This window comes from Engystomops pustulosus, chromosome 5, assembly GCF_040894005.1.
Source record: "Engystomops pustulosus chromosome 5, aEngPut4.maternal, whole genome shotgun sequence".
NCBI classification, from domain to species: Eukaryota; Metazoa; Chordata; class Amphibia; order Anura; family Leptodactylidae; genus Engystomops; species Engystomops pustulosus.
In genome coordinates, this window is record NC_092415.1 from 142,692,649 (window position 1) to 142,720,526 (window position 27,878).

The window sequence follows — 27,878 nt, forward strand, 5'->3', positions numbered from 1 at the left end:
TGAAAAACTCTCTGGTCAGCATGAAGTCGGAAGCTTTGCGCTCGTCACAAGAGACGGGGGAAGAATATTCCCTTGTTGATAGCCAAAGCACCCTGAGGTCTGTTTCTCAGCGCATATCGGAGGAGGTGGAGGTGGAGGAGGAAGAGGAGGAGAATGTTGGCGAGACACAAGAGGGGACCATTGTTGAGTCCTTCACTGTTCAGCGTGTATGGGCAGAAGAAGAGGAGTTGGAGGAGTTGGAGGAGGAGGAAATGGACAGTCAGGCCAGTGAGGGGAGTGAATTCTTACGCGTTGGTACTCTGGCGCATATGGCAGATTTCATGCTAGGCTGCCTATCCCGTGACCCTCGCGTTCAAAGAATTTATTCCAGCACCGATTACTGGGTGTTCACTCTCCTGGACCCACGGTACAAGCAAAATCTTCCCACTCTCATCCCTGGAGAGGAAAGGAGTGTGAGAATGCATGAATACCAGCAGGCCCTGGTGCACAAGCTGAAACAGTATTTCCCTTCTGACAGCGCTAGCGGCAGAGTGCGTAGTTCTGCGGGACAAGTAGCGAGGGAGAGTAGGCGAGCAGGCAGCTTGTCCAGCACTGGCAAGGGTACGCTTTACAAGGCTTTTGCCAGCTTTATGTCACCCCAGCAAGACACTGTCACCTGTCCCCAGTCTCGGCAGAGTAGGGCTGATCTTTACAGAAAGATGGTGAGGGAGTACGTAGCTGACCATACCATCGTCCTAAATGATCACACAGCTCCCTACAACTACTGGGTTTCAAAGCTGGACATGTGGCACGAACTGGCGCTGTACGCCTTGGAGGTTCTTGCCTGCCCTGCCGCTAGCGTCTTGTCCGAGCGGGTTTTCAGTGCAGCTGGTGGCATCATCACCGATAAGCGTACACGCCTGTCGACTGACAGCGCTGACAGGCTGACGCTTATTAAAATGAATAAAGGCTGGATTTCTCAGAATTTCCAATCTCCACCAGGTGAAGGAAGCTCAACCTGAATAATTGATCCACTCCTCCTCCTCCTCCTCATTTTCCTCCTTCTCCTCCTCTTTGTACAGTAAAGCAGAGGAAACTGGCTATTTTTTGACAGGGCCCACTGGCTCTTGCTATAGTACTTCATGCATTTAATTTTTCTGGAGGGCCACCTACCCGGTCCTCTGTTTGAAACAATTTTTGTGAGTGCCACATACAGGCACTCAATCTATTCCATTTTTCTGGAGGGCCACCTACCCGGTCCTCTGTTTTAAAAAATTTTTGGGACTGCCACATACAGGCACTCAATCTATTCCATTTTACTGCAGGGCCACCTACCTGCTCCTCTGGTTTGAACAATTTTTGGGACTGCCACATACAGGCACTCAATCTATTCCATTTTACTGGAGGGCCACCTACCTGCTCCTCTGGTTTGAAACATTTTTGGGACTGCCACATACAGGCACTCAATCTATTCCATTTTACTGCAGGGCCACCTACCTGCTCCTCTGGTTTGAACAATTTTTGGGACTGCCACATACAGGCACTCAATCTATTCCATTTTACTGCAGGGCCACCTACCTGCTCCTCTGGTTTGAAACATTTTTGGGACTGCCACATACAGGCACTCAATCTATTCCATTTTACTGCAGGGCCACCTACCTGCTCCTCTGGTTTGAACAATTTTTGGGACTGCCACATACAGGCACTCAATCTATTCCATTTTACTGCAGGGCCACCTACCTGCTCCTCTGGTTTGAACAATTTTTGGGACTGCCACATACAGGCACTCAATCTATTCCATTTTACTGCAGGGCCACCTACCTGCTCCTCTGGTTTGAACAATTTTTGGGACTGCCACATACAGGCACTCAATCTATTCCATTTTACTGGAGGGCCACCTACCTGCTCCTCTGGTTTGAAACATTTTTGGGACTGCCACATACAGGCACTCAATCTATCCCATTTTACTGGAGGGCCACCTACCTGCTCCTCTGGTTTGAAACATTTTTGGGACTGCCACATACAGGCACTCAATCTATTCCATTTTACTGCAGGGCCACCTACCTGCTCCTCTGGTTTGAACAATTTTTGGGACTGCCACATACAGGCACTCAATCTATTCCATTTTACTGCAGGGCCACCTACCTGCTCCTCTGGTTTGAACAATTTTTGGGACTGCCACATACAGGCACTCAATCTATTCCATTTTACTGGAGGGCCACCTACCTGCTCCTCTGGTTTGAAACATTTTTGGGACTGCCACATACAGGCACTCAATCTATCCCATTTTACTGGAGGGCCACCTACCTGCTCCTCTGGTTTGAAACATTTTTGGGACTGCCACATACAGGCACTCAATCTATTCCATTTTACTGCAGGGCCACCTACCTGCTCCTCTGGTTTGAACAATTTTTGGGACTGCCACATACAGGCACTCAATCTATTCCATTTTACTGCAGGGCCACCTACCTGCTCCTCTGGTTTGAACAATTTTTGGGACTGCCACATACAGGCACTCAATCTATTCCATTTTACTGGAGGGCCACCTACCTGCTCCTCTGGTTTGAAACATTTTTGGGACTGCCACATACAGGCACTCAATCTATCCCATTTTACTGGAGGGCCACCTACCTGCTCCTCTGGTTTGAAAAATGTTTGGGACTGCCACATACAGGCACTATCCAAATTAAATTGTCTCCATAGCAGCCTCCACACGTTGTCTCCATTGCTACCTCCAAAAGTCGTCCATATAGCTGCCTCCATACATCGTCCCTTTATCAAACGAGGTGTGTCAGGCAGAAATTTGGGTTGTTTTCATGGATTCCACATCAAAGTTGTTAACTTTGTCGCCACCCTGCTGTGTTATCCACAAAATATACTGGCAAACTTTTACCATTTAGGGATATTATTTCAGCGCTTCTTGCGCATCTGTTTACATTCCCCTCACCCGGCATATCCTAAACTTATAAGAACGCTACTACACTTGATCTTATACAAAAGGTTCTTAGAAGTGCTGTTTGGGGAGTAGCCTAGAGACAGGGGCTTGGATTGGCGAAAGCTCGCCTGGCAGCGGAACGCCAGCTCCATGCGCATCATGCGCTTCTTGCGCATCTGTTTACATTCCCCTCACCCGCCATATCCCAAACTTATGAGAACGCTACTACACTTAACTTGGTGCAGGCTGGGACCGAGTCTGACCCTGGGGCTGGTCATATACTGCCGACGCAGAGAATTGCGGGGCCTACCTCGGTCCAGGTCTCAAAGGCCTACTATACCTCCTCCCACCCCTCCTCCACCTCCTCCTCCTCCGAATTACCATCCGTGGGCATGGCGCCATCAGTCGGTAGCTCTAGGCACAGCAGCAGTGCCGTCGCTAAGCGACAGCAGGCGGTGCTGAAACTGCTGAGCCTAGGCGATAAAAGGCACACCGCCCAAGAGCTATTACAGGGCATTCCACATCAAAGTTGTTAACTTTGTCGCCACCCTGCTGTGTAATCCCCAAAATATACTTGCAAACTTTTACCATTTAGGGATATTATTTCAGCGCTTCTTGCGCATCTGTTTACATTCCCCTCACCCGGCATATCCTAAACTTATAAGAACGCTACTACACTTGATCTTATACAAAAGGTTCTTAGAAGTGCTGTTTGGGGAGTAGCCTAGAGACAGGGGCTTGGATTGGCGAAAGCTCGCCTGGCAGCGGAACGCCAGCTCCATGCGCATCATGCGCTTCTTGCGCATCTGTTTACATTCCCCTCACCCGCCATATCCCAAACTTATAAGAACGCTACTACACTTAACTTGGTGCAGGCTGGGACCGAGTCTGACCCTGGGGCTGGTCATATACTGCCGACGCAGAGAATTGCGGGGCCTACCTCGGTCCAGGTCTCAAAGGCCTACTATACCTCCTCCCACCCCTCCTCCACCTCCTCCTCCTCCGAATTACCATCCGTGGGCATGGCGCCATCAGTCGGTAGCTCTAGGCACAGCAGCAGTGCCGTCGCTAAGCGACAGCAGGCGGTGCTGAAACTGCTGAGCCTAGGCGATAAAAGGCACACCGCCCAAGAGCTATTACAGGGCATTCCACATCAAAGTTGTTAACTTTGTCGCCACCCTGCTGTGTAATCCCCAAAATATACTTGCAAACTTTTACCATTTAGGGATATTATTTCAGCGCTTCTTGCGCATCTGTTTACATTCCCCTCACCCGGCATATCCTAAACTTATAAGAACGCTACTACACTTGATCTTATACAAAAGGTTCTTAGAAGTGCTGTTTGGGGAGTAGCCTAGAGACAGGGGCTTGGATTGGCGCCAGCTCCATGCCAAGATCCAACTAACATAGTTTTAACTGCAGCACCTTTAATCTACTACTAGTTCACTGCCTCCATACATCGTCCCCTTATCAAACGAGCTGTGTCAGGCAGAATTTTGGGTTGTTTTCATGGCTTCCATGTTAACTTTGTCGCCACCCTGCTGTGTAATCCACAAAATATACTGGCAAACTTTTATCATGTACCGATATTATTTGAGCGCTTCTTGCTCACCTCCTTTGGTTCCTCTCTGCCACCCATTGGTTTGAAGCCTGAGTCCATTTAGGGTATGTCGCCATGACACTCTCTAGCCTGCTGCCGCTGCCTCTGCATGCCGTCCCCTATAGTGTCAGGGTCAATTATTGGATGTTTTAGATGCTATCTAGCTTCATTCTGTCACTCTGTCATGGCCATGCTGTTGCCCATAATTTTGGCATAATGGTGCGATTATGCAGCCTCAGAGGCATCCATGCATGCTGCCCCTGCTGTTTCCTGTCCATTTCCGTGGTGTTTCCATCCTTTTCTGAGGTTCCCAGGTGTTTGGCCAAGCTTCCCTGTGCAGAGCCTTGGTCCCCTTGAAAAATGCTCGAGTCTCCCATTGACTTCAATGGGGTTCGTTATTCGAGACGAGCACTCGAGCATCGGGAAAAGTTCGTCTCGAATAACGAGTACCCGAGCATTTTAGTGTTCGCTCATCTCTAATAATAATCCTTATAACAAATTTGTATTTATATAGCAGCATCATATTTTACAACATTTTAAAGATCATGGGGTACATATACAACCAAAATAATACATTACAGATTAAAAACATAGTCATATGAAACATTTGGTGTGAGAGTCCTGCTTGCAACAACTTAAAATCTATGAGATACTATTTCTTAAATTTCCTTTAACTTCTAAAAAAAGTAAGGATTTACAAAGCATTGTACATACATAATACTGGAAAACAGAGCTTGACAAATTATATCCATTGAAATTTATCAAGCTCTGCTTTCCAGTATTCTGGCATAAAAATAGACTTTTGTGAATTCTTGGACTTATTTGCTCAAAAAAAATGAAGCATTTTGCATTTTTAAGCCTCTCACTCAATTTCTGGAAATTGGATAAGAAAGTATGTGCTAGTAATCTGTTAAGCTTAAATACATCAGATTATTCTGTTTCAGCCATTTACAAGACTAAATACAGATGTCTTTCCTAAATTAACATAGATGTTGATAAATATCATTCAACTAAAGCAGTGATGGCTAACCTATGGCACTGGTGCCAGAGGTGGCACTCGGAGCCCTTTCTGTGGGCACTCAGGCCATCACCAGAGATTAATCCAGGTATCTTCCTGTAGTCCCAGACAGCCCAGGACTTGCTGTGCACAGAGCTATTTTAAAGTGACAGCTCTACCTGGGACTATTTTCTGCTTTATTGGTGTCCTCAGGGTGCTGGTATCAATGAAAACTGTGACCGAGAAGGGAGTATAAATCACAAATGAAATTTCTGTGTTGGCACTTTGCGATAAATAAGTAGGTCTTTGTTGTAGTTTGGGCACTCGGCCTCTAAAAGGTTCGCCATCACTGAACTAAAGGACCTTAAAGCCACAGGGAGGCTACAGTCATGGCCAAAAGTTTTGAGAATGACACAAATATTATATTTTCACATGATCCTCTGGTTTTTATGTGTGTTTATCAGATGTTTTTATCACATACAGAAATACAAGTGCAATCATATTATGAGTAACAAAAGCTTTTATTGACTGAGAATGAGTTAATGCAGCAGGTCAATATTTGCAGTGTTGACCCTCTCAATCAACTTCTGGACCAAATCCTGACTGATAGCAGTCCATTCTTGCACAATCAATGCTTGCATTTTGTCACAATTTGTTAGGTTTTGTTTGTCCACCCGTCTCTTGATGATTGACAACAAGTTCTCAATGGGATTAAGATCTGGGGAGTTTCAAGGCCATGGACCCAAAATCTCTATGTTTTGTTACCTGAGCCATTTAGTTATCACCTGTGCTTTATGGCAAGGTGCTCCATCATGCTGGAAAAGGCATTGTTGATCACCAAACTGCTCCTGGATGGTTGGGAGAAGTTGCTCATGGAGGACATTCTGGTACCATTCTTTATTCATGGATGTGTTTTTAGGCAAGACTGTGAGAGAGCCGATTCCCTTGGCTGAGAAGCAACCCCACACATGAATGGTTGCAGTATGCTTTACAGTTGGCATGAGACAAGACTGGTGGTATCGCTCACCTTGTCTTCTCTGAACAAGCTGTTTTACAGATGTTCCAAACAATCAGAAAGGGGATTCATCAGAGAAAATGACTTTATCCCAGTCCTCAGCAGTCCACTCCCTGTACCTTTTGCAGAATATCAGTCTGTCCCTGATGTTTTTTCTGGAGAGAAGTGGCTTCTTTGCTGCCCTTCTTGACAACAGGCCTTGCTCCAAGAGTCTCCGCCTCACAGTGCGTGCAGATGGACTCACACCTGCCTGCTGCCATTCCTGAGCAAGCTCTGCACTGCTGGTAGCCCAATCCCGAAGCTGAAACACTTTTAAGAGACGGTCCTGACGCTTGCTGGTCCTTCTTGGGCGCCCTGGAGCCTTTTTGGCAACAATGTAACCTCTCTTTTTGAATTCCTTGATGATGCGATAGATTGTTGATTGATGTGCAATCTTTCTAGCTGCGATACTGTTCCCTGTTAGGCCAGTTTTGTGCAGTGCAATGATGACTGCACGTGTTTCTTTAGAGATAACCATGGTTAACAGAAGAGAAACATTGGTGTGATTCTTACTTAACCCCTTAACGACCTGGCCCTTATATTTTTCACATACCACCTTCAAAAATCTATAACTTTTTTATTTTTCCACATAAAGAGCTCTGTGAAAGCTTATTTTCTGCGTAACAAATTGCACTTCATAGTCACGGTATTTAATATTCCATGCCGTGTACTGTGAAGCAGGAAAAAAAAAATCCAAATGCAGTGAAAATGGTGAAAAAACGCTTTTGCTTTCACTGTGGGCACCAAATGACATGTCTACTTTATTCTTTGGGTTGGTACGATTATGGGGACAACAAATTTGTATAGGTTTTATAATGTTTTCATACATTTGCAAAAATTAAAACCTCTTGTACACTTCTTAAAACCTCTTGTGCTATCTTCTGGCACCAATAACTTTTTCATTCTTTGGTGTACAGAGCTGTGGTTGATGTCATGTTTTGCGACTTGTGATGGCATTTTCATTGCTAAAATTTTTAGGACTGTGCAACGTTTTGTTCACTTTTTATTGATTTTTTTATATTTTTCAAAATGGCAAAAAAGTGCCATTTTCGACTTTGGGCGCTATTTTCTATTACGGGGTTAAACGCAGCGAAAAGCCGTTATTATATTTTGATAGATCAGGCATTTTCAGATTCAATACCTAATGTGTTTATGATTTTTACTGTTTAATAATATTTATATCAGTTCTAGGGGAAGGGGGGTGATTTGAATTTCTATTTTTTTTAATTATAATTTTTTTTTTAAACTGTTTTTTATTTTTACATTTACTATTTTTCAGACTACCTAGGGTAATTTAACCCTAGGTTGTCTGATCTATCCTATCATATATTGCCATACTACAGTATGGCAGTATATGGGTTTTTCCTCATTCATTAAAATGTGCAATTAGTACATTGTAATGAATGGGTTAAAACCACACAACCTCGGGTCTTCGGAAGACCCGAGGCTGTCATGGCGAAGGACCGCTGCTCCCACATGACGTCACGGGGAGCGCCGATCTGCAGCCGGCGGCGGTCAGCGGGAAAACACCCGCAATTGGTACTAGCATCGATCGTGGATGTTACCGGTAAGCCTTTACTGAGATATGCAGCAAAGACTTACAGGCCCGCGAGCCCTCTCCATGCACCGGGACCCAGCTTTCACAGTACTAGTATGGTGCAAGTTGGGAAGGGGTTAATCATGACAGATTGATCTCCCACCCTGTCCTCATCAACACACCTGTGTTAATGAAGCAATCACCGAAACGATGTTAGCTGCTCCTTTTAAGGCAGGCCTGCAATGAAGTTGAAGTGTGTTTTGGTGGAAAAAGCTCATTTTCTAGGCAAATATTGACTTTGCAATTAATTGCTGTTAAGCTGATCTCTCTTTATAACATTCTGGAGTATATGCAAATTGCCATTATAAAACCTGATTCAGTAGACTTTGTAAAAATTAACATTTGTATCATTCTCAAAACTTTTGGCCATGACTGTAGAACCCATAGCATAATAAAAAGGTATTATTAAAGCATCTGGCAGAGGTAGGAGGGAAGTATCATCAACACCAATGCTATCAATTGAATTGAGTCTTAGACATGCAATCTGTGCAAGATTTGGCACACACTTCAACAATACAGACTCCAGCAATATCCTCCTGCATAGATAGATAGATAGATAGATAGATAGATAGATAGATAGATAGATAGATAGATAGATAGATAGATAACTGCATAGAAAATAGCAGAAATGAATATGTTAAACCATTTCACAAGCTGTTCTTTACAATCAAATAGCTAAGATGAGAACCCCCGACTTCAAAGTTATATCATGTATGCAAAAACAGCAGGGAGCTAATATAATGTTTCCAACTAGAATTTTCACATTTTACAACAGTTCTGACAACTCTCATCTATTTAAAATCATTAAGGGATTTTCAGTTTTTAATGCAGCAATTTATTGTCTTTATTTATTTTAACAGCCTACCCAGCACTTGTAACAGATACAGCTATGTAAAAACCTTGCTGAAAATTCTCATTTCAATATCTTCTCATCTTACTTGTGACTCTTGTGCTCATAATGTAAATTATTATGTTATCTTCACTAGTCACTACTGCATTTGCCCTGAAGTGTTTGTCTGGAGATAATATGAGAAAGGATGTCACTTCATTAAATACATGCTTGTGTTATCTAGTCACTTGCGTGCTACAGGAATTTTGAATAAGTGTTTATAAACACTATAAAAGCTGATTTTTTAAGGCCATACCTGTAATCTTGGATCAATTATTATATTTATGTTTGAAAAATGTTTTTTGTTTTTTTATTAACTGGTCACCTGTCTGTGAGAATATCATATTTAGATATGTCCACACAAATTCAGTGGAGGAGCAACCAGACCAAATTGAGTCCCCCAAATAAAAGCTCCACAGACAATCAAGTAGCCAGTGCTCAAAAATGAATATAAAATCATGTATTTAAGCTCCCTAGTGAGTATGATATTAAGCATTTTGAGAATAATTTGCTGTTATGATCTGTACCATCTTCCTACCTAATTTACATCTAGAATCCTGGTCAGAGTCAAACAAAAAGGAGTGGAAAGCCTTCTAAGTTTAGGTGTGGATATCGATGGTGTCAATCAATTCTGGAACATCTTCTGTTTCTTATGTCGGTGACTACCTGATTTTTGTTTTTAAAAACCCTCTACATTACTGTATATGCACTATGACTACGGGCATGTGATTTTTTTCTTTTGGCTGATACGTCAGGTGTCCTTAAGTTTGGGACTGCCTGTATTTCTTACAGTATGTTGGCCATTTATCGCAGATTAAATGTGCAAAAGTGACTCATTTGCACAACATTTTATTTATACTCTCAGTACAGGACAGAAGTCCAATTGGGGCAGCAACTTGTGGCAATATAGATGATTGTGATGTTATTAACTCAGGTCCTGGGGCAATATTCAATCCAAAAAACATATGGGGGAGATTTATCATATGCCTTCGTTTATGTGCCCACCCAGTCCCCCCAGATACATCAAGAGGCCTTTTGATGAATCTGTCGGACAACAGTGCTGCTGTGCAAAACTACGGCAAGTTGGACATGGCATAGTTTTGCAGAAAAAGCTATGAGTAAAAGTTTGCAGGTTTTTAGGAATTGCGCAGGCACGGGGCAGCCATCTCTTCCAGCAGCCACACCCCCAAGCCCTCATGCATTTAAGGTTGCATAGCCACAAATATAACTGCGATTTCTTGCAGTATGCAAAACTGGCATATAATCTCTGATAAATCTCCCACATGGATTACAGTTCATGGACTGCATCTAGAAGACATGAAGACATGAATCTAATCTACCATCTCACCTATTGTTATAGACACTGTGTAGGTGAAACCTTTAGTCATTGTTTTTATATTGAAGTTTAAGGGTGCAATAGGTCTATGTGACTTATATTGTTTTTTATGAGATTCTAATATAACTGTGACATATGATTCATCATTCAGGAAGAACTAAATTTAAAATGCCATTAATAAAGATCTTTAATAAATGAATCAGCAAAATCCACTACATTTTTATATATCCCAGATGGCAACCCATCACAATATAGATTTTGCTGTTGTCTCGTAATCCTAAAGTTAATCAGAAATATTTAATAGATTGGTAGAATATAGCCTATAACAAAAGTTTTTAAGAACATAAAACACACACAGTGAGATTTATCACCATGTACCAGCTTGTGATATTTTTTTGGCAGCTGGCAGCTGGTGTGTGACGTGGCAATTCTAAAAGTGCACTATAACCTGCACCAGTATAGCTTGTGTGTTCCTGCTCCCTGCCAGCCCATTCCACCACTGGGCATGACCCCCTTTATCCCCTCCACGCCCACTGGTCATGGAGGTGGCGTGGGGGGGGGGGGGGAAACTGGTGCACAAGACCTGATAAATCCCCCCATAGTTTCCGTTAAGGGCTACAGTTCAAAAATAGAGTTTGTGTCACTTTTGAATGTCCAGGTCAATTTTTGCTGTTCTGTTGTGCTCTCCTTCAAATTACAATATGTTTGGAACCACTTTACATATCATAACAATTTTTACTTATTTTTTTTATGACCTGACTTAAACTTGAATAATTTTATTAATAGCATTTGTTTATAGAATTAGCAGAGAAATGATAAAAAATGTGAAAAATTAGCTTTTTTGTTTTTTCCAATCAATTTTTTTATTAAAAAAGAAAAAGGGATGGCACTCGCTCACAGATACACTTTTCCAATCTTGTACTTACTGTGCTGCAGAACAGAAAGTAGCTGGCACTAAGCTACAAAAATATGGGAAATTATATATAAAGAGAACTGGCACTAGTATGTACACTTAAACACATTGATTTATTGGTGTATGTTAGTATATAAAATCCAAAAAGAAAATAACCATAATAAAATGTACCTTGATAGGGTTAAACCATCACATAATGTCCACATCTTTTTGACATAAGTGTTTCTATATACCACTAAAACATGTATGATCATGAAAACAACAGATCTCTATGGTTTATATTCTAATTCTGGTATGTATTGGTTCTTGGACACACTGTATCAAAAAACTTTTATAAAAACTTCTATATACAAAGAGAAGGCTATTCTAGGCACCTGTATGTCGTACAATAAATCAAATGTAAAGGTTAAATACAATAACCAGAATATATAGCCATGTGTATCTGGTACTTTTACGAGCAGACTCGCGGCGATGTATATAGAGTCCTCTGTTTTCTCTCTGACACGTTAGAGTCCACTTGGCATGTTATGCTTAGCTCAGCAGCTGCCGGGAATCTTCAGCAGGACATCGGCTGCCCATACGCACCGCACCGATGAGGAGCACCACCGGTCCAATGGACAACGGAACTCAGAAGGACAACGGGACTTCACAACCTAACTAAGGCTACATTCACACTAACGTATGGGGGACGTATATACGGCCGACGTATATACGGCCGATATACGCCCCCCATACACTTCTATGGGCGCACGGCACCCTACGGGAGCGGTACGGTGACGCACACGTGCGGCACCGTACCGTTCCGTATCCGGGAAAAAGATAGGACCTGTCCTATCTTTTCCCGTAATACGGCGCCGTGCGCCATAGGTTGCTATGGAGAGGGGCGGGGGTGAGCTGCGCTCACCTCCTCCTCCTCTCCCCGTACACTGCCGTTGCCCGCTACGGTACGGGCGGGCAACGGCAGTGTGAATATAGCCTAATACGGTATAACATTATATGCAGCTTTCTTCTATGTGGGTAGTTTTTTTCCACACTGCTTGTAATATACAGGTACTTAGATCCAGCAAGTTTTTTATGCAGATGATTAAAGACAAATTAAAAGCAGTCCTTTATAGCTTCTTTGTAGACAAGAATTGCCTTTTATACAACTGAATGCTCTTATGGATCGGCTGATCCCTTTGCCTCGTTCATAAGGGGATGTTTGTAGTTCGCTAGATGTGTTTCAAAGTAACTAATTTCTTCTTCAGTAGTGCCATGCTTCTGGGGTAGTGAACCCCCTGGACCAGCGGAGATGATGACACAAGCAGACACCTGGGACTGGAATCTAAGTGGTAACCAGTTTTCACCAGAGCCCATCGCAAAGCGTTTTGGACTTGCTGGGGTGTGATACCTCCAGGTTGTTCCACAGGTGTGACTTGTCTGCAGTGGCAGCCAAGGTCGAGGTACAAAGTCAGCAGGCAAGTTTGTGGTCGGGGACAGGCTGGTGGTCAATTCAGACGGCAAAGGTTCAGGGCCAGAGACGGAGCAGAAGGTCAGGGCAGGCAATGTAGGAGCCTAAACGGGAACAGGTCCGGGGTCAAAACGGGAAATCCAATCACAGGCACAAGACAAAGCTTTCTCGACGGCATAGAGCACGAAGATCCGTCAGACGAAAATCAGGAATGGAAGGGGTAAGATTGTAGTGTGGGGAGCACAGAGTGGTCATGGGTGAGCCCGCGTCCTGAGAAGTGGGACGCGGGAGCACCGTGACAAGTAGCACAGGAACTGAAGAAGAAGTGAGTGGAATGATCTCCATAACACTAATTTCTTAACTATAAATATATCCAATATGGACATTATATGATGGATTAACCCTGTCAAGGTAGAATATACAATGGTGATTTTCTTTATGGATTTTATATACTAACATACACTAATAAATCAATGTGTTTAAGTCTACTTACTAGTGCCAGTTCTCTTTATGTATAATTTTTTTATTAGCTGTAAAATTGTATAAACCTTTACCAAAATATTTTATAAATATGTATAGTGTCAATCCATCACTGGTTCCAGGCTCAGAGATAGTTGCATGAACTTTTGAAAGTAAAGTCCATCTCCTAAACATGCAACAGTTTATGTGCCAGTATAAAGTCAATGCTCTAACCATATGTATATTGTTCTACAATTTAGTAGAGGATATATGTACTATGACTTTGGGTGTGGTGATCACTCTGGGGTTAAGGTGGTACTTTACCAATCCAAATAGGAGTCCTGCTCTGAACTCTGACCTGCCACAACTGTAGCCCGCAAAGGATTACATTTTTTGGCTCTAAAGAAAGATCATAGAGACGGGCGAGGAGGGAACTTTATCGGTAAGTTGTATAGGATTGAATCACAGATGATTTTTAATTTTGAAACATTGAAGGGTTATTGCCATTTTGGCAAATTAATGTTATTGTTTGTATGATAAAAGTTATAGAAATTATATTGGAAAATTGTATATCAATTCTTCACCGTTTTCTAGATTTCTGCTTGCTGTAATTCTATAGGAAGCTTTATTTTTTATTTCCTTTGGTCATAAATCTGACCATGGTAATATAGGTGTACAGCTCGTTAGTATTATAGATATTTAGCAGAGCTATGTGATAGAACGAGCCATGCAACTGTGTGACCATGGTCCGATTTCTGTCCACTGGAAATAAACAATATAGAATCACAGAGATCAGAGTTCTAGAAAACCATGAGGAATTGATATAAAAAAATATATTGGAAAAATGTATATCTTTTCATCACACAAACAATAACTTTTTTGCTGAAATGGAAACACCCCTTTAATTTTAAAGTTTTTAGGTTATTTATAAAGTTTCTATGATATGTTCATGATGTTTATGATATATGTTTTAATGGTGAGGCCACCATTGAGAGACATCTCAGATGGATGATATAAGTTTGACTCTTTAGCAGTACTTACACCCTCAATGACTACTGAAGAAGAAACATTTGAAAGTTCCTAAACGCATCTGTTTTGGGGAACCTTATTCAGTACTGTGAAAAGTGTACCAATTTACTAACCATCATCTGTATAATCATCTTTGGAACCTACCTGTAAGTTCAGCCCAGAGCTTGACTATTCAACATAGAGTGGAAACCGGCTTTTGTCTGAATATCTACGGCCAGGTAGACCAGCTGTTCAGTAGGCCGAACTGAGAGTAGGATGACACTGCCAGCTGCCGGATCTATGGCTCGTATTTGCAGTGCTGAAGTACCCTTTATATACGAGAGTGATCACCACCTGTGAAGTAGTAGTACATATATCTTCTACGATATTGTAGAACAATATACATATGATTAGAGCTTTAACTTTATACCAGCACACAAACTATTGACTTTTTAAGTGATGTACAGATAAACCCCCATAACAAGAGGGACCTCAGTAAGTGGTATGTGAGGTCCCCAGAGCCATTTTAGCATAAAAAGTGACCTATTTATTCATTTTGTTTTTATAGTTTTCTCTATTGTTTATTGATTGATTATTGATATTGATACCAACATATTTGTCTTACAAATAAACAAATGTATTTGGTACAATCAGTTTTGTAGCAGATCAACTTTTTCTATTTTTTTAAAATCTTTCCCTTTTTCACTTTCACCCCAAAGGGGTGCACCCAGTGTTTTATCCAATTCTTATGTAGCGAGCCCCCTCCTTCTGTTTCCTACATTTGCAAAGGGTCTTCTGTAGCTTCTTCTGCCTTCAGCTGCCTTCACTTCTGGTGTCCTATCAAAGATGAGATCTCCCTTTTAATATAACATCTAGATTTTGATTGTAAGTGACACAGAATCTAAGACATCCACTGTTAACGTTAAAGTTGGGAATTGAGATCTGTATTTAAAAATACAAATTTTACTGCAAATCTAACAATGTTCCCAGAGATACAAACGTTTAAAGTGGAACATTGTCTTGACGTATAATATATGCAGGGGCATGTACAAATCAGACATATACTGTACATCTGTATGGCAGTCATGAAGGGGCTACTCTTCATCAATATTAGTTGCCAAGGTGCATATGTAAACCAGACTCATTAAAGTAATTTCCCTTTTTTCTAGACTGAACAGCTGATTACGCTTTGGATTTTGTTTGTCGTTATCATGGTTGGAAATTCAGTAGTCTTGTACCTAACATGGAAAGAGAAGATACGAAAGAGAAAGTCTCGCATGACTTTTTTTGTTACTCAACTTGCAATCACAGGTAAAATAAAAAACGAATTTATCAGTTTATATATCATATAGTTCATTTTAAATTTAATGACTTAAATATACATGAATGTATTAATCTTATAACCTCTAGAAATAGAATTACTTTGGGAAATAAGATGTAATGAATTCTCATTCACGTAGTACTAAAATTATTTCTGCTGAGGCATACTACTATTTTTAAATTTCAAGATATATTTTTTTTAAATTGAACAGAAGCCTTAAGCAATTAATAGTTTCAAACATGCCTGTCAAAAAAAAACTGTTCATCTTAATTAATTAAATTTTATTCTTAAATTATTTCTAAAATGCTAAGTGGACCATTACAAGGATTTGGGTTTATTAACATCTACCTAATAACCATTTACCCAGTAAATAAAGGCATAAAGGCAGTCCACTTGAAGTCCAAGACACCAGTGTAGGAATAATTATTATTACATCAGATAGATATTGTAATCCATGTCAGTGACTACCATTTCAGTTGTACTGGATCTTCTTGCCTCGCTTGACAAAGGTTCTACGTGGCCAAAAAATTAACGCTTATATGGATTACACTTTTAATCTTATGTGATAATTAAAGTGCAGGTTTATTCCTACACTAGTGCTTTGAACATCAAGCTTTTCTCTTTATGAAGTAGCCCCTTGGAAGAATAAGAATGGTGGTGGATAGTACATAAAAAAAAATATTAATCTATAGAGTTCCCTCTTTTACATAGAAAGTAATAGGGGATCACAGTGAAAGGCAGTAAGGAATACAATCACGTGGGTCGGATAGATTGTTAACAATAATATTATTTGTGTACAATGGACCGAAAAGAACATTAACTTCATTTCAATGTGGAATGCTATCCAATGTGGAATGCTATCAAGGACAAACTGCATAGAGATAAAAGTGATCTGGTAGTAGATAACAAGCAGTTTTTCCTCTTCTTTATTGACAAAACAGAACTTTACAGACATTATATGTGGTATTAAGCTGACATGTTGAAATATTAGGTTATCAGATTGCAAAAAAAATAACAATTTAGATGAAGATGATTAAGCTGTACAGTCTACAATATCATTCACTTTTTTCTATAGTAATAAGCCTGGCAAAGGAAATAGAGAACTGTTTATGCAACCGCCAAATAAGGTGCAGCAAAACCTATAATCCAACAAAATAAAAAACATCAGCAGTGTTTAAAAAATAAAACAAAACCTTTATTTGTAACAATGCATGAAATGCATGTACTGCTCATTATGTTTGTCACAATCAGAGGCAGTGGATCCACTGTACCACCGCGGGAGATGACGTAAGCTGACACCAGGGACCGGAGTCTGAGTGGTACCGGGGTTTCTCCAGAGCCCGCCACAAAGCAGGTTGGACTTGTTGCGGCGTGGTACCACCAGGTCGTTCCACAGGTGCGACTTTGCCAGCGTTGGCGGCCAAGGTGTTGTGCAGAATTGCAATCTCGCAGTCAGGCAGCACAGGATCAGAGTCGGGGACAACGCAGATTCCAAAGCAGAGGACTTGGAATCTAGGCTTCTCTTAGGCATGGAAGCACAAAGATCCAGCAGGAAACATAGAAAGCGCCAATTAGCGGTCCTTTAAATTTCCCCGAGCCTAGGACACGGGAGAGCGTGCGCACCGGAGCGCGGGCATTGCGGGGATCGCAGCTGGAGCTGGGACAGGTGAGTTTGGCAGCTGGGGCGTACGGAGGTACACGGGTGCGCCTGCGAACCGGGATATGGATCACAGGGGCACCTGTGACAATGTTGTGTGCAGTAATGTGTTGAGGGAGCAACGTGTAAATGCTGTAACAGAAAAAGCGTCCAAATGTATGAATTCTTTCCTTTTTTTATGAAAATGTCCCTGCAAAGACTTACCTCTTACACAGTGGCGTAACTAGAAGCTGATGGGCCCCAGTGCAAAGTCTGTGCCAGGCCCCTTGACTTTAATGTATGGTTTATAGTAATAGTCTTCTCATATGGGAAAGTGACACCCGGGTGTGACCGCAACCTCTGCACCCCCTGATCTTATGCCCCTGCTCTTACACAGTTCTGTACACTGAAGTAAAGCTGCAGGTGTTAGAATGTGGCAATTTTTTCAAGTATTTTGTGGTATAAAAACAGAGCCACACAATAAAAATAAAGTTAGATTGTGGTGGTTACTCTAGTTTACGGAGCCAGAATATAACATAGCAGAGGTCGTTAGATGAGTGGGCAGAGGAGAGGGTGATTAGTTCAACAGCAGGTGGAGGGATATTGGAGTAATAGTGGAGATGCAAGAATAGGTAAAGATGATTATTATTTCCACATAATAACATTTTGAAAGGGTAAGATTAGTGATGAATTAATGCTTACATATAGTGTCCTTTTGTTCACTTCTGGTATAATTATGGTATAATTCAGATGTGCACTTATGATCTGGACTTAGAAAAATGCACTGTAAGACCACTAGTCTTACATTTATACACCCAAGACAAATTATTGACTACTACCATGTGGGAACAAATGGACAGAGGGACAGAGAAGGAAGCACAAAACCTACAAGAGGGCTGTTATATTATAAAACACACATACAAAGCCATAAAAACAGCTGCATGTTTTTGCAAATTTGCTGCATTTTAAATTATTACCAGTCTCCAAGTACATTGCATGGAACATTTATTGGTGTCCCCAGGATGTACAATTTGTCCTGCAAAATAAACCCTCAGGCATCTCTGTAAACTGAAAATAAATGTTGGGCTTATGAACGCAATGAGTAATGTCTCCCATGAAACTGATGGTCATCAAACTAAATTTTCCCCAGAAATCATGAATGCCACTCCCACGCACTGGCCCGAAGAGTTCACCATCTCTTTTGTGGTGCATCTTTAACATAGGGTGTGTAACACAATTTAAGTTAAGTACGGCACTTGGTTCCAATCAGTGGGACCAACGGCACGCCCCCAATTTGTGTTGCATGAAAGCCAGCGCAACTGTGTCACAAGAGGGTCACTTGCAACACAATAGAGGCGCAGACACTTCTTAAATACCTGTGCGAGCAGTTTTAGCCTAGAAGAACGTGCACAGTCTGCAAAAGTAAGGCACAAAGCCCTTAGTAAATGAGCCTCAATGTGATTTGCTAAATTTAATTCATACACAATACATACGATCCAGAGAATTAATAATAAAATTAATACCTTATAACAGTAAAATTACCATTTGCTCTGGTCAGCTTCACACAATTACATTATAACAACTATTACTTTTGAAATGGAACAACAAACACCCAATTGTGAAGACTTTCTAGACACCAAGACCCAGCGACCCAACACGCCATCAGCTTCCTCAAGGGGCTGTTACTGAGAACTATGGCCTGCTGGTAATGTTAGTAAAACAGCTGGTACCTTTCATGGTTTGTAAGCCATCCAGCCATCCACATCATAGTGGCAGATGACCTGGTGCATGTATTTACTGCAACATTACCCTGTCCTTAACTACTCAGTGTTTTGGCCCTAGTGAATGTATAATTGTCTATATTGCTGTGGCTTAACATACATCATCATTTCCTCATTATCCTGAACAGGTTCTAATGATCCTGTCCAAGAAAAACATCATGGTCTTCCTTCTCACTTTTATCAGTCCATGAATTTTGTGATATGAGTCATCACAGGCTCTGAGTCATCACAGACTCTCCCTTAACACCACCAAATCTACAAGTGGCACGGCTACCACTTATGATAAAATTCATCCCCTCTACCAGCTTATCTATCTCAATATAATCCAAATGCTGACTGCTTATTCACTGAAAACAAGTTAAACATTGAAGAAATTTACCACAAATGTATAAAGCAGCACAGAATAACAGTTTGTTGTCTGCTTTATTTTATTTTGGAGGTTTTTCTATAAATGCGTCAGTGACAATGTGTCTGGCATCTGCTACTTGGCCACAGAATATATGCCACATCTTACTTATTTTTTCTACAATGTATACATTTCTGAATAACTGTCTAGTATCTGCTACTTTGCTATGGTTATTAAGTTAAAAATAGTAGATATTTCCAGTGATGAATAACTAACTTGCATCTGCTATTTTGGCACATAAAATATGTTAAATGTTGGGGATATTTCAACAAATGCACATAACAGCGATTAATAAACTCTCTCCACTACTTTACCACAAAGTATACACCAAAACCTATACAGTGCTTAGAAAGTTTAATATAACCTTAACATAAGAAAAATGACAAAATACCTGTCATCTGCTACTTTGACAAAGGATATATGCTATATTTTGGGGATTTTCTAAAAAAGATGGTTATCTCTCCCTTTTTTCTTCTGTTTGACTGTCCCTATATACACTGGGAAGCAGGATGAGATTCAGAAAGCTCTCCCTGTAAGAATCTTACATAATGGCAATGTTTCTTTACAGATTATTTTGGAGATTCATCAAAAAAAGCCACCAAAATTTCTTGTTTTATCAAATCCTTAAAGGAAATCTACAGCCAGGATCAGGGATTGTAAACAAAGCACATTTACATGCAGGTATGTGCCCCCTTTGGCAGGATCCACTCTTCTTTCAGCTCTGTATCCCCCTATTTTCTCAAAAAAGGGCTTTAAAAAGTATGCATATGAGCCTGAAGTGTTATGGGCCCCATTTACAGCAATAGAGCAAAGAGTAAGACTCATTTGCATTTACCCTTTTTTGGTAAAAACAAGGGTACAAGAAGCTAAAAGAAAAGCGGATCCTTCAAAAATGAGCACACACCTGGATGTAAATGTGCTTGGTTTACAATCCTCCATCCTAGTGGTATATTTCCTTAAGGCTACATTCACACTACAGTATGGGGGACGTATATACGGCCGATATACGTACCCCATACACTTCTATGGGCTCACGGCCCTGTACGGGAGCCGTACGGTGCAGCACATGTGCGGCACCGTACCGCTCCGTAGCCCGGGGAAAGATAGGACATGTCCTATCTTTCCCCGTATTACGGCGCCGTGCGCCATTAATTCCTATGGAGAGGGGCGGGGGTGAGCTGCGCTCACCTCCTCCTCCTCTCCCTGCGCTGCCGTGTGACCGCCGGGCTCACGGCAGTGTGAATTTAGCCTAAATTTGTAGATTTCCAGCACTTTCAAACAACATGGTTTACTCATCTCTATTACTTAGCTGTTATTGCATTGCTCAAACTCCCAGATTTAAATGTATAACCCCGTGGACATCGTAGGTTTGTAGGCAGCATACATTTACATAATTGAGTCATAATAAGCACATCACGTATAATGTTAAACATATGTGTAGTAACCTATATGTTTATTCTTGCTTACACTTTTTCATTATGAAGTAGTTGGTTATGCAGACAGCATTTTACTTGAAAGCAGTTACCTTTGGAATTTGTTGCAAAGCCATAACCTCTAGAATGTCAATGACTATAATTATACCTGGTTAGTACGCTAATGCTTGTTGCTATTATTTTGATCTCAGTGAATATAAATAAACATCTTGCTAGCACCCATGTTTTGTGAGTAAATAATGTGTTTGGTGTGTACACGCAAGGATACACATTTTAATAAATGTAGCAATTATGTTACTCTTCATGCCTCTTTCTTGCATGTTGCTTAGTACAATTAGAACACTGTTAGAATTAAAATTGAATGTCCAAGTTGGTTTCTATTCTAAAGATTGGGACCAGTACATGATCCTTACAGTATATTGGATGCTTGCTTTAGCAAATTTAAATTTCCACAGATATTGGATAACCTTTTCATGCTTTAGCCAAATAACGTAACCACTACATGCACCAGGACATTATAGTACGTCCTTGCAGGAAATACTTTCCTTACCGGGACGTTCTATCAAGTCCAGCTTATGGCACCTGCTCACTAACAGAGCCGGCACTAGAAGCAGTGGGGGTCAGCTGTATATTACACCCGTGATTAGACCTAGCTCTGATCGCAAGTGTTAACCTCATGCTTGACTTTCGGCTTTCCCCTTTGGATCAGACCCCTGCATGCAGCTTACCAAGGGATCCAATTCCCCAAGTGCCAAGTGCCCCGGGGCTGCCCAGTGCCTGCAGCAGTCAGTCCTTTTCCAGGTCCAATCGTAAACTGTCTAAGCATGCGTAAGCATGCCAGACAGTTTACACTTCACTACAATACATTCTATACAATAAAACAGAATTGTTATTGGACCTGCACAGTGAATGCCATAAAAATAAACCCCCCAAAACCTTCCAAAAAAAGATAATTTTTTATTAATACCCTCAAAAAATGCTCTAAAAAGTGCACAAAACAAAACAGTGTTTTATAAATTTATTTTAAATTAAAACCATTGTTTTCACTTCATAAATTCAGAGTATGGAATAATTAATTAAAACTATATTAATCTTTGCAAATTACTGGTAGGTTCCCTTTAAGCGAATGCAAATCTCATCATAGACATACATGAAAAAGAATATACTGTGGATAATATGTTGCATATAGGTCTATGATCCAGGAATTAGGTACTATGAGAGTGATCCACGAATGGACTATGGACTATAGAAGAGAAGATAAAACATAGTAAGACCAGGAGGAGGAGGAAGGGGTGGGCACTCCTCCTCTCTCTATAGAAAGCTTAGCAGCCTGGTCACAGTACGGTGAGACACTGTGTGCTCACCGCACAGTGACTGGGTGCCATAGACATCTATGGGGGCCAAGATACAGACGCAATGGTCTTAGTTTCAGGAGCTAGACCAGAGTGATGCACAGAGCAGGACCTGAAAGGAGCGAGTTCAGCAAACAAGTACTTGAAGGTCCTGGGTCCTTTCTGCTCTGTGTGCCAGTCTTCTGTGTCCTAATGACAGTGCATACATCCTGCATCAAGAACCACAGCAGAGCAATATAAGAGGACTCGGGAGGAGTGAATTCATTTGACAAATTTACTCTTGCAATCAGAAAAATAGACAAACTTGGTACAAACCTTCATTAGAACCTGTTTCATCCCAGCTGTTAATAGTCATGACCTGCAGCTCTAGTTAAGGCCTCTACTTCTAAAGTGTTGGAGGCCCTTGGGAATCCCTATAATACAGACCTGGATCTAAAAAACGCACAGGCTATGGTCAGGAGGTTTTTGGTCAGGCCGAAGTTCCTATGCAGTGCAGCATATAGGCGAGCAGCAGCAGAATTTGAACACTGAAAATGCTGACCATGGCACACACTACAAGTAGCAGCTCCAGGTCAGGAACCTTTGCATGCGCAAAAACATAGTATGTGCATCAATTGGTTTGGCCCATGGCTGCCACAAAATTCGGCCTATTGTCACACATGACTTTGCTGGGCTTGAGGTTCAATAGCACCAACCAAACATGTGTCTGCTCATCGATCCAGTCCACAACTTTTGTGTGGTAGTTTAGAGGAAATTTTGAATGTTAATTGCCAAATGCATCGCCTGAATGCTTTCAAAATTCTATAGGTTTTATGGCGCCTTTACTTTTTATTCTGTTTTATTGATATATTTTGCAGGTTGTGACTGTCTTTGCTTACCCATAGCGCCGGGCCTGGTGGTAGGGGTGTGGTCTTTTGCCTATATAAATTAGTTTTAGCATGGCTGCTTCCCTATCCACAGGGCTTTGCTAAAAGTGGTGGTGTGGGTACTGTACTGACTGGATGAAAAGCAGGAGAGGAAGAAACTGTTAGAATGTGAGCCAGAGCCCCATCTGCCTCCAGACCAGCCACCACTGCATTAACCCAGTGGGCAGTTTAGGATATATAACAGCCCTACTTCTGCTTATTGGTCCAAATATCAGTTGTGAGCTGCACCTCGGGACTAATAGCAATGCTCATCTGATTTTGTCCAAAACCTGTTGGTGCAGGGACTGTCTGCTGGAAAAAAAAAGTAGTGGCTGCTGGGATCTTCAAGCTTTTGGACAGCTACCAGCTAGGAGCCTACATTTATAAATGCTCCTATTCAGGACCAGAGGTAGTTTGTGTACTGAGCCAAGCTTAAGTTTTCCCTCCATTATTTGGGGGACGGAGAGCTGAATGAATGGTGTGGACAGGTTTGGTGGTGGTGTCACATCCTCCCTTTGTGAGAAGACAGGTGGCTTTGTAAATTTGGTGGCGGTGGAACAGGTTGGGCCAGTTGAAGCAAGCTGGGCCATCTGCATGGAAAGGCTGCATTAGCAGTCAGTCAAGCAGCTTGGCACTATTACCTAAACACCGACCTGGATCATGAACAACGGTACTTGTTTGCTCTCTGGGTGTTAAATCTGCCAAATTCTGTTCGGTTGTGAACAGGTTGTGAACAGGTTGATACACATTTATTTAATGCAAAAAAGACATCTCGGTGTATTATTTTTTTTCTATGAATTCTGATTACGCATAAATGATATGACACATTTATATATCACAAAACAAAGTACATCAGTCCACAAAAAATGATGGCTCTTGAAATTCAATGAGGCAGAGGCCTAAAAATATCTTTAACAACATAATGGTGTACAGCAAGTGTAATTTTAATAATTGACTTGCAAAATTGCTGTGTTTCTGGTATGCTGAGAAGTGATATTTAGAACACTTACTTGCTGTTGCTCTGTATTCTGATTTCTATAAATTAGATAGCTTGTTTTATCATTGAAAGTACTGTATCCATTGTCAAGACAATATGTGGCATGCTTCTGTCTAGATACTATTATACATTTTCTTTTCAAATTTGCCCCCTTCGGAAAATACAAACAGCGCTCTCTAAAAGTATATCACTAGAGATGAGCGAACATACTCGTCCGAGCTTGATGCTCGTTCGAGCATTAGCGTACTCGAAACTGCTCGTTGCTCGGACGAATACTTCGCCCGCTCGAGAAAATGGCATCTCCCGCCGTTTTGCTTTTTGGCAGCCAGAAACAGAGCCAATCACAAGCCAAGAGACTCTGCACTCCACCCAGCATGACGTGGTACCCTTACACGTCGATAGCAGTGGTTGGCTGGCCAGATCAGGTGACCCTGGAATAGACTAGCCCCTGCCCGCGCTGCTCGGATCATTCTGTGTCTGGATGCCGCTAGGGAGAGAGCTGCTGCTGGTCAGGGAAAGCGTTAGGGTGTTCTATTAGAATAGTGTTAGGCAGGAGTGATTCTACAAGAACCCAACAGCCCTTCTTAGGGCTACAATAACGTTATACTTTTTTTTTTTTATTTGCTTGTGGCTGGGCTTGCTGGCACTAGTAGTGCAGCTAGTACCATATTGTGAGGAATTTGCAGGGGGACTTGCTACCGTTGTGTTTAGCTCTTAGTGACACACATATCCACCTCAAACACCAAAGTGGGACAATTTATTAGGGGTTTGAGTAGAATTAGGCAGAGTCTGCTGATTTTTTTTTTTTTTAGCTGTATTTCATTTTAAGCTCAAACTCATCTTGCAAAGCAGTGTGCTCTCATTGTAGGCTACAAAATAGCCATAGGAGAACCCCAACGGCTTACTTAGGCCTACAATAGCGTTATATTTTCCTTTTTTTTGTTTGCTTGTGGCTGGGCTTGCTGGCACTAGTAGTGCAGCTAGTACCATACTGTGAGGAATTTGCTGGGAGACCTGCGACCGTTGTGTTTAGCTCTTAGTGACACGCATATCCACCTCAAACACCGAAGTGGGACAATTTATTAGGGGTTTGAGTAGAATTAGGCAGAGTCTGCTGATTTTTTTTTAGCTGTATTTCATTTTATAGCTCAAACTCATCTTGCAAAGCAGTGTGCTCTCATTGTAGGCTACAAAATAGCCATAGGAGAACCCCAACGGCTTACTTAGGACTACAATAGCGTTATATTTTCCTTTTTTTTTGTTTGCTTGTGGCTGGGCTTGCTGGCATTAGTAGTGCAGCTAGTACCATACTGTGAGGAATTTGCTGGGAGACCTGTGACCGTTGTGTTTAGCTCTTAGTGACACTCATATCCACCTCAAACACCGAAGTGGGACAATTTATTAGGGGTTTGAGTAGAATTAGGCAGAGTCTGCTGATTTTTTTTTTTTTTTACCTTTATTTCATTTTATAGCTTGCAAAGCACAAAATCCAGTTGTGTGCTGTCAGTGTAGGTTAGAAACTAGCCATAGCAATAGGATAGCATCGTTTTGTTAAAAAAAATAAAAAAAATAAAAAAAATAAACACAATTTTTTTTTTTTTTCCACGTTTACACTTTAATTTGGAAAATGTTTAACCCGAGGGCTAGGGGTAGAGGACGAGGGCGTGGATGTGGGCGTCCAACTACTACAGGGGTCAGAGGCCGTGGTCTTGGGCGGGGTGAGACACCACCTGCTGATGGGGGAGCAGGGGAACGCCGCAGAGGTACACTCCCTAGGTTCATCATGTCTCAAGTTACTGGGACTCGTGGTAGAGCACTGTTGAGGCCAGAACAGTGCGAAGAGGTGATGTCGTGGATTGCGGACAATGCTTCTAGCCATTTGTCCACCAGTCAGTCTTCCACGCAGTCCACCCATGTCACCGAAATCGGCACTCCTCCAGCTCCTCCACCTCAGCCTCCTTCCCCCCAGTCTGCCCCCTCCCACCAAAATTTGGCATTTGAACCGGCATACTCTGAGGAACTGTTTTCTGGACCCTTCCCACAGTCACAAACCACTTGTCCTGCTGCTGCTGAGCTATTTTCCGATGCCCAGGTTTTCCACCAGTCGCAGTCTGTGGGTGATGATGACATTATTCACGTAGTGGAAGAAGTGTGTAAAGAGGTGTCGGACGATGAGGAGACAAGGTTGTCAGACAGTGGTGAAGTTGTTGTCAGGGCAGGAAGTCCGAGGGGGGAGCAGACTGAGGGATCGGAGGATGATGAGGTGACAGACCCAAGCTGGGTTGATAGGCCGGGTGAACACAGTGCTTCTGAGACGGAGGCGAGTCCTATAGCAGAACAGGTTGGAAGAGGCAGTGGTGGGGCCAGACGGAGGGGCAGGGCCAGAGCTGGTGCATCAGCGCCAAATGTTGCCCGTAGTCAAGCTCCCGTGGCGAGGGCTAGATTTTCAGAAGTCTGGAGGTTCTTTAACCCCTTAAGGACCAGGCCCTTTTTCGTTTTTGCGTTTTTATTTTTCACTCCCCACCTTCAAAAATCTATAACTTTTTTATTTTTCCATGTACAGAGCTGTGTGATGTCTTATTTTCTGCGTAACAAATTGCACTTCGTAGAAATGGTATTAAATATTCCATGCCATATACTGGGAAGCGGAAAAAAAATTCTAAATGCAGTGAAAATGATGAAAAAACACATTTGCGCCATTTCTTGTAGGCTTGGTTTGTACAGCTTTCACTGTGACATGTCTACTTCATTCATTGGTTCAATACGATCATGGGGATACCAAATTTGTATAGGTTTTATAATGTTTTCATACATTTACAAAAATTAAAACCTCCTGTACAGAAAAAAAATTCTTCATTTTACAGTGTTCTTGCGCTAATAACTTTTTCATACTTTAGTGTACAGAGCTGTGGGTGATGTCATTTTTTACGACTTCTGATGACATTTTCAACGCTTTTATTTATAGGACTGTGCAACCTTTTGATCACTTTTTATAGAATTTTTTCTATTTTTCAAAATGACAAAAAAATGCAATTTGCGACTTCGGGCGCTATTTTCCGCTACGGGGTAAAACGCAGTGAAAAACGGTTATTATATTTTGATAGATCGGGCATTTTCGGACGCGGCGATAACTAATGTGTTTAGGATTTTTACTGATTATTTATATTTATATCAGTTCTAGGGAAAGGGGGGTGATTTGAATTTTTATGTTTTTTTAATATAATTTTTTTTTTTATACTTTTTAAAAAAATTTTTTTTTACTATTTTTCAGACTCCCTAGGGTACTTTAACCCTAGGTTGTCTGATTGATCCTATCATATACTGCCATACTACAGTATGGCAGTATATGGGGATTTTGCATACCATCTATTACAATGTGCAGATCGCACATTGTAATAGATAGCCGAGATCATGATAGCCTTGGATCTTTATGTGTTCCGAGGCTGTCATGACAACGGATCGCCGCTCCCCGGTGACGTCACGGAGAGTGACGATCAGAGCCAAGATGGCGGCGCCCAAGCACCGATCCCGGGTGTTAGCGACGGGCATTTGCTTCATCATGAAGCAAATGCCCGGTGAGTATGAAGAGGGCTCAGCCCGTGAGCCCTCTTCATACTCCCCCATGCGCAGCAAGACGTAAGGGTACGTCTTATTGCGCTATGGGGTTAAAGAAACACCGGATGACCGACGGACTGTGGTGTGCAACCTTTGCCAAACCAGGATCAGCAGGGGTTCTACCACTACTAGCTTAACTACCACCAGTATGCGCAGGCATCTGAATGCTAAACACCCCACTCAATGGCACCAAGCCCGTTCACCTCCGGCCGGGC

General features: G+C 41.7%; 1 protein-coding gene across 1 annotated transcript in view; it reads left to right on the plus strand.

Moving 5' to 3' along the window:
- NPSR1 (neuropeptide S receptor 1) overlaps nt 1-27,878 on the plus strand; it is a 201,628-nt gene that overhangs the window by 14,405 nt on the left and 159,345 nt on the right. The window contains exon 2 of the mRNA XM_072153268.1: nt 15,387-15,528. Within this exon, the coding sequence (XP_072009369.1) occupies nt 15,387-15,528 (142 nt within the window). The remainder of the gene's footprint in view (nt 1-15,386; nt 15,529-27,878) is intronic.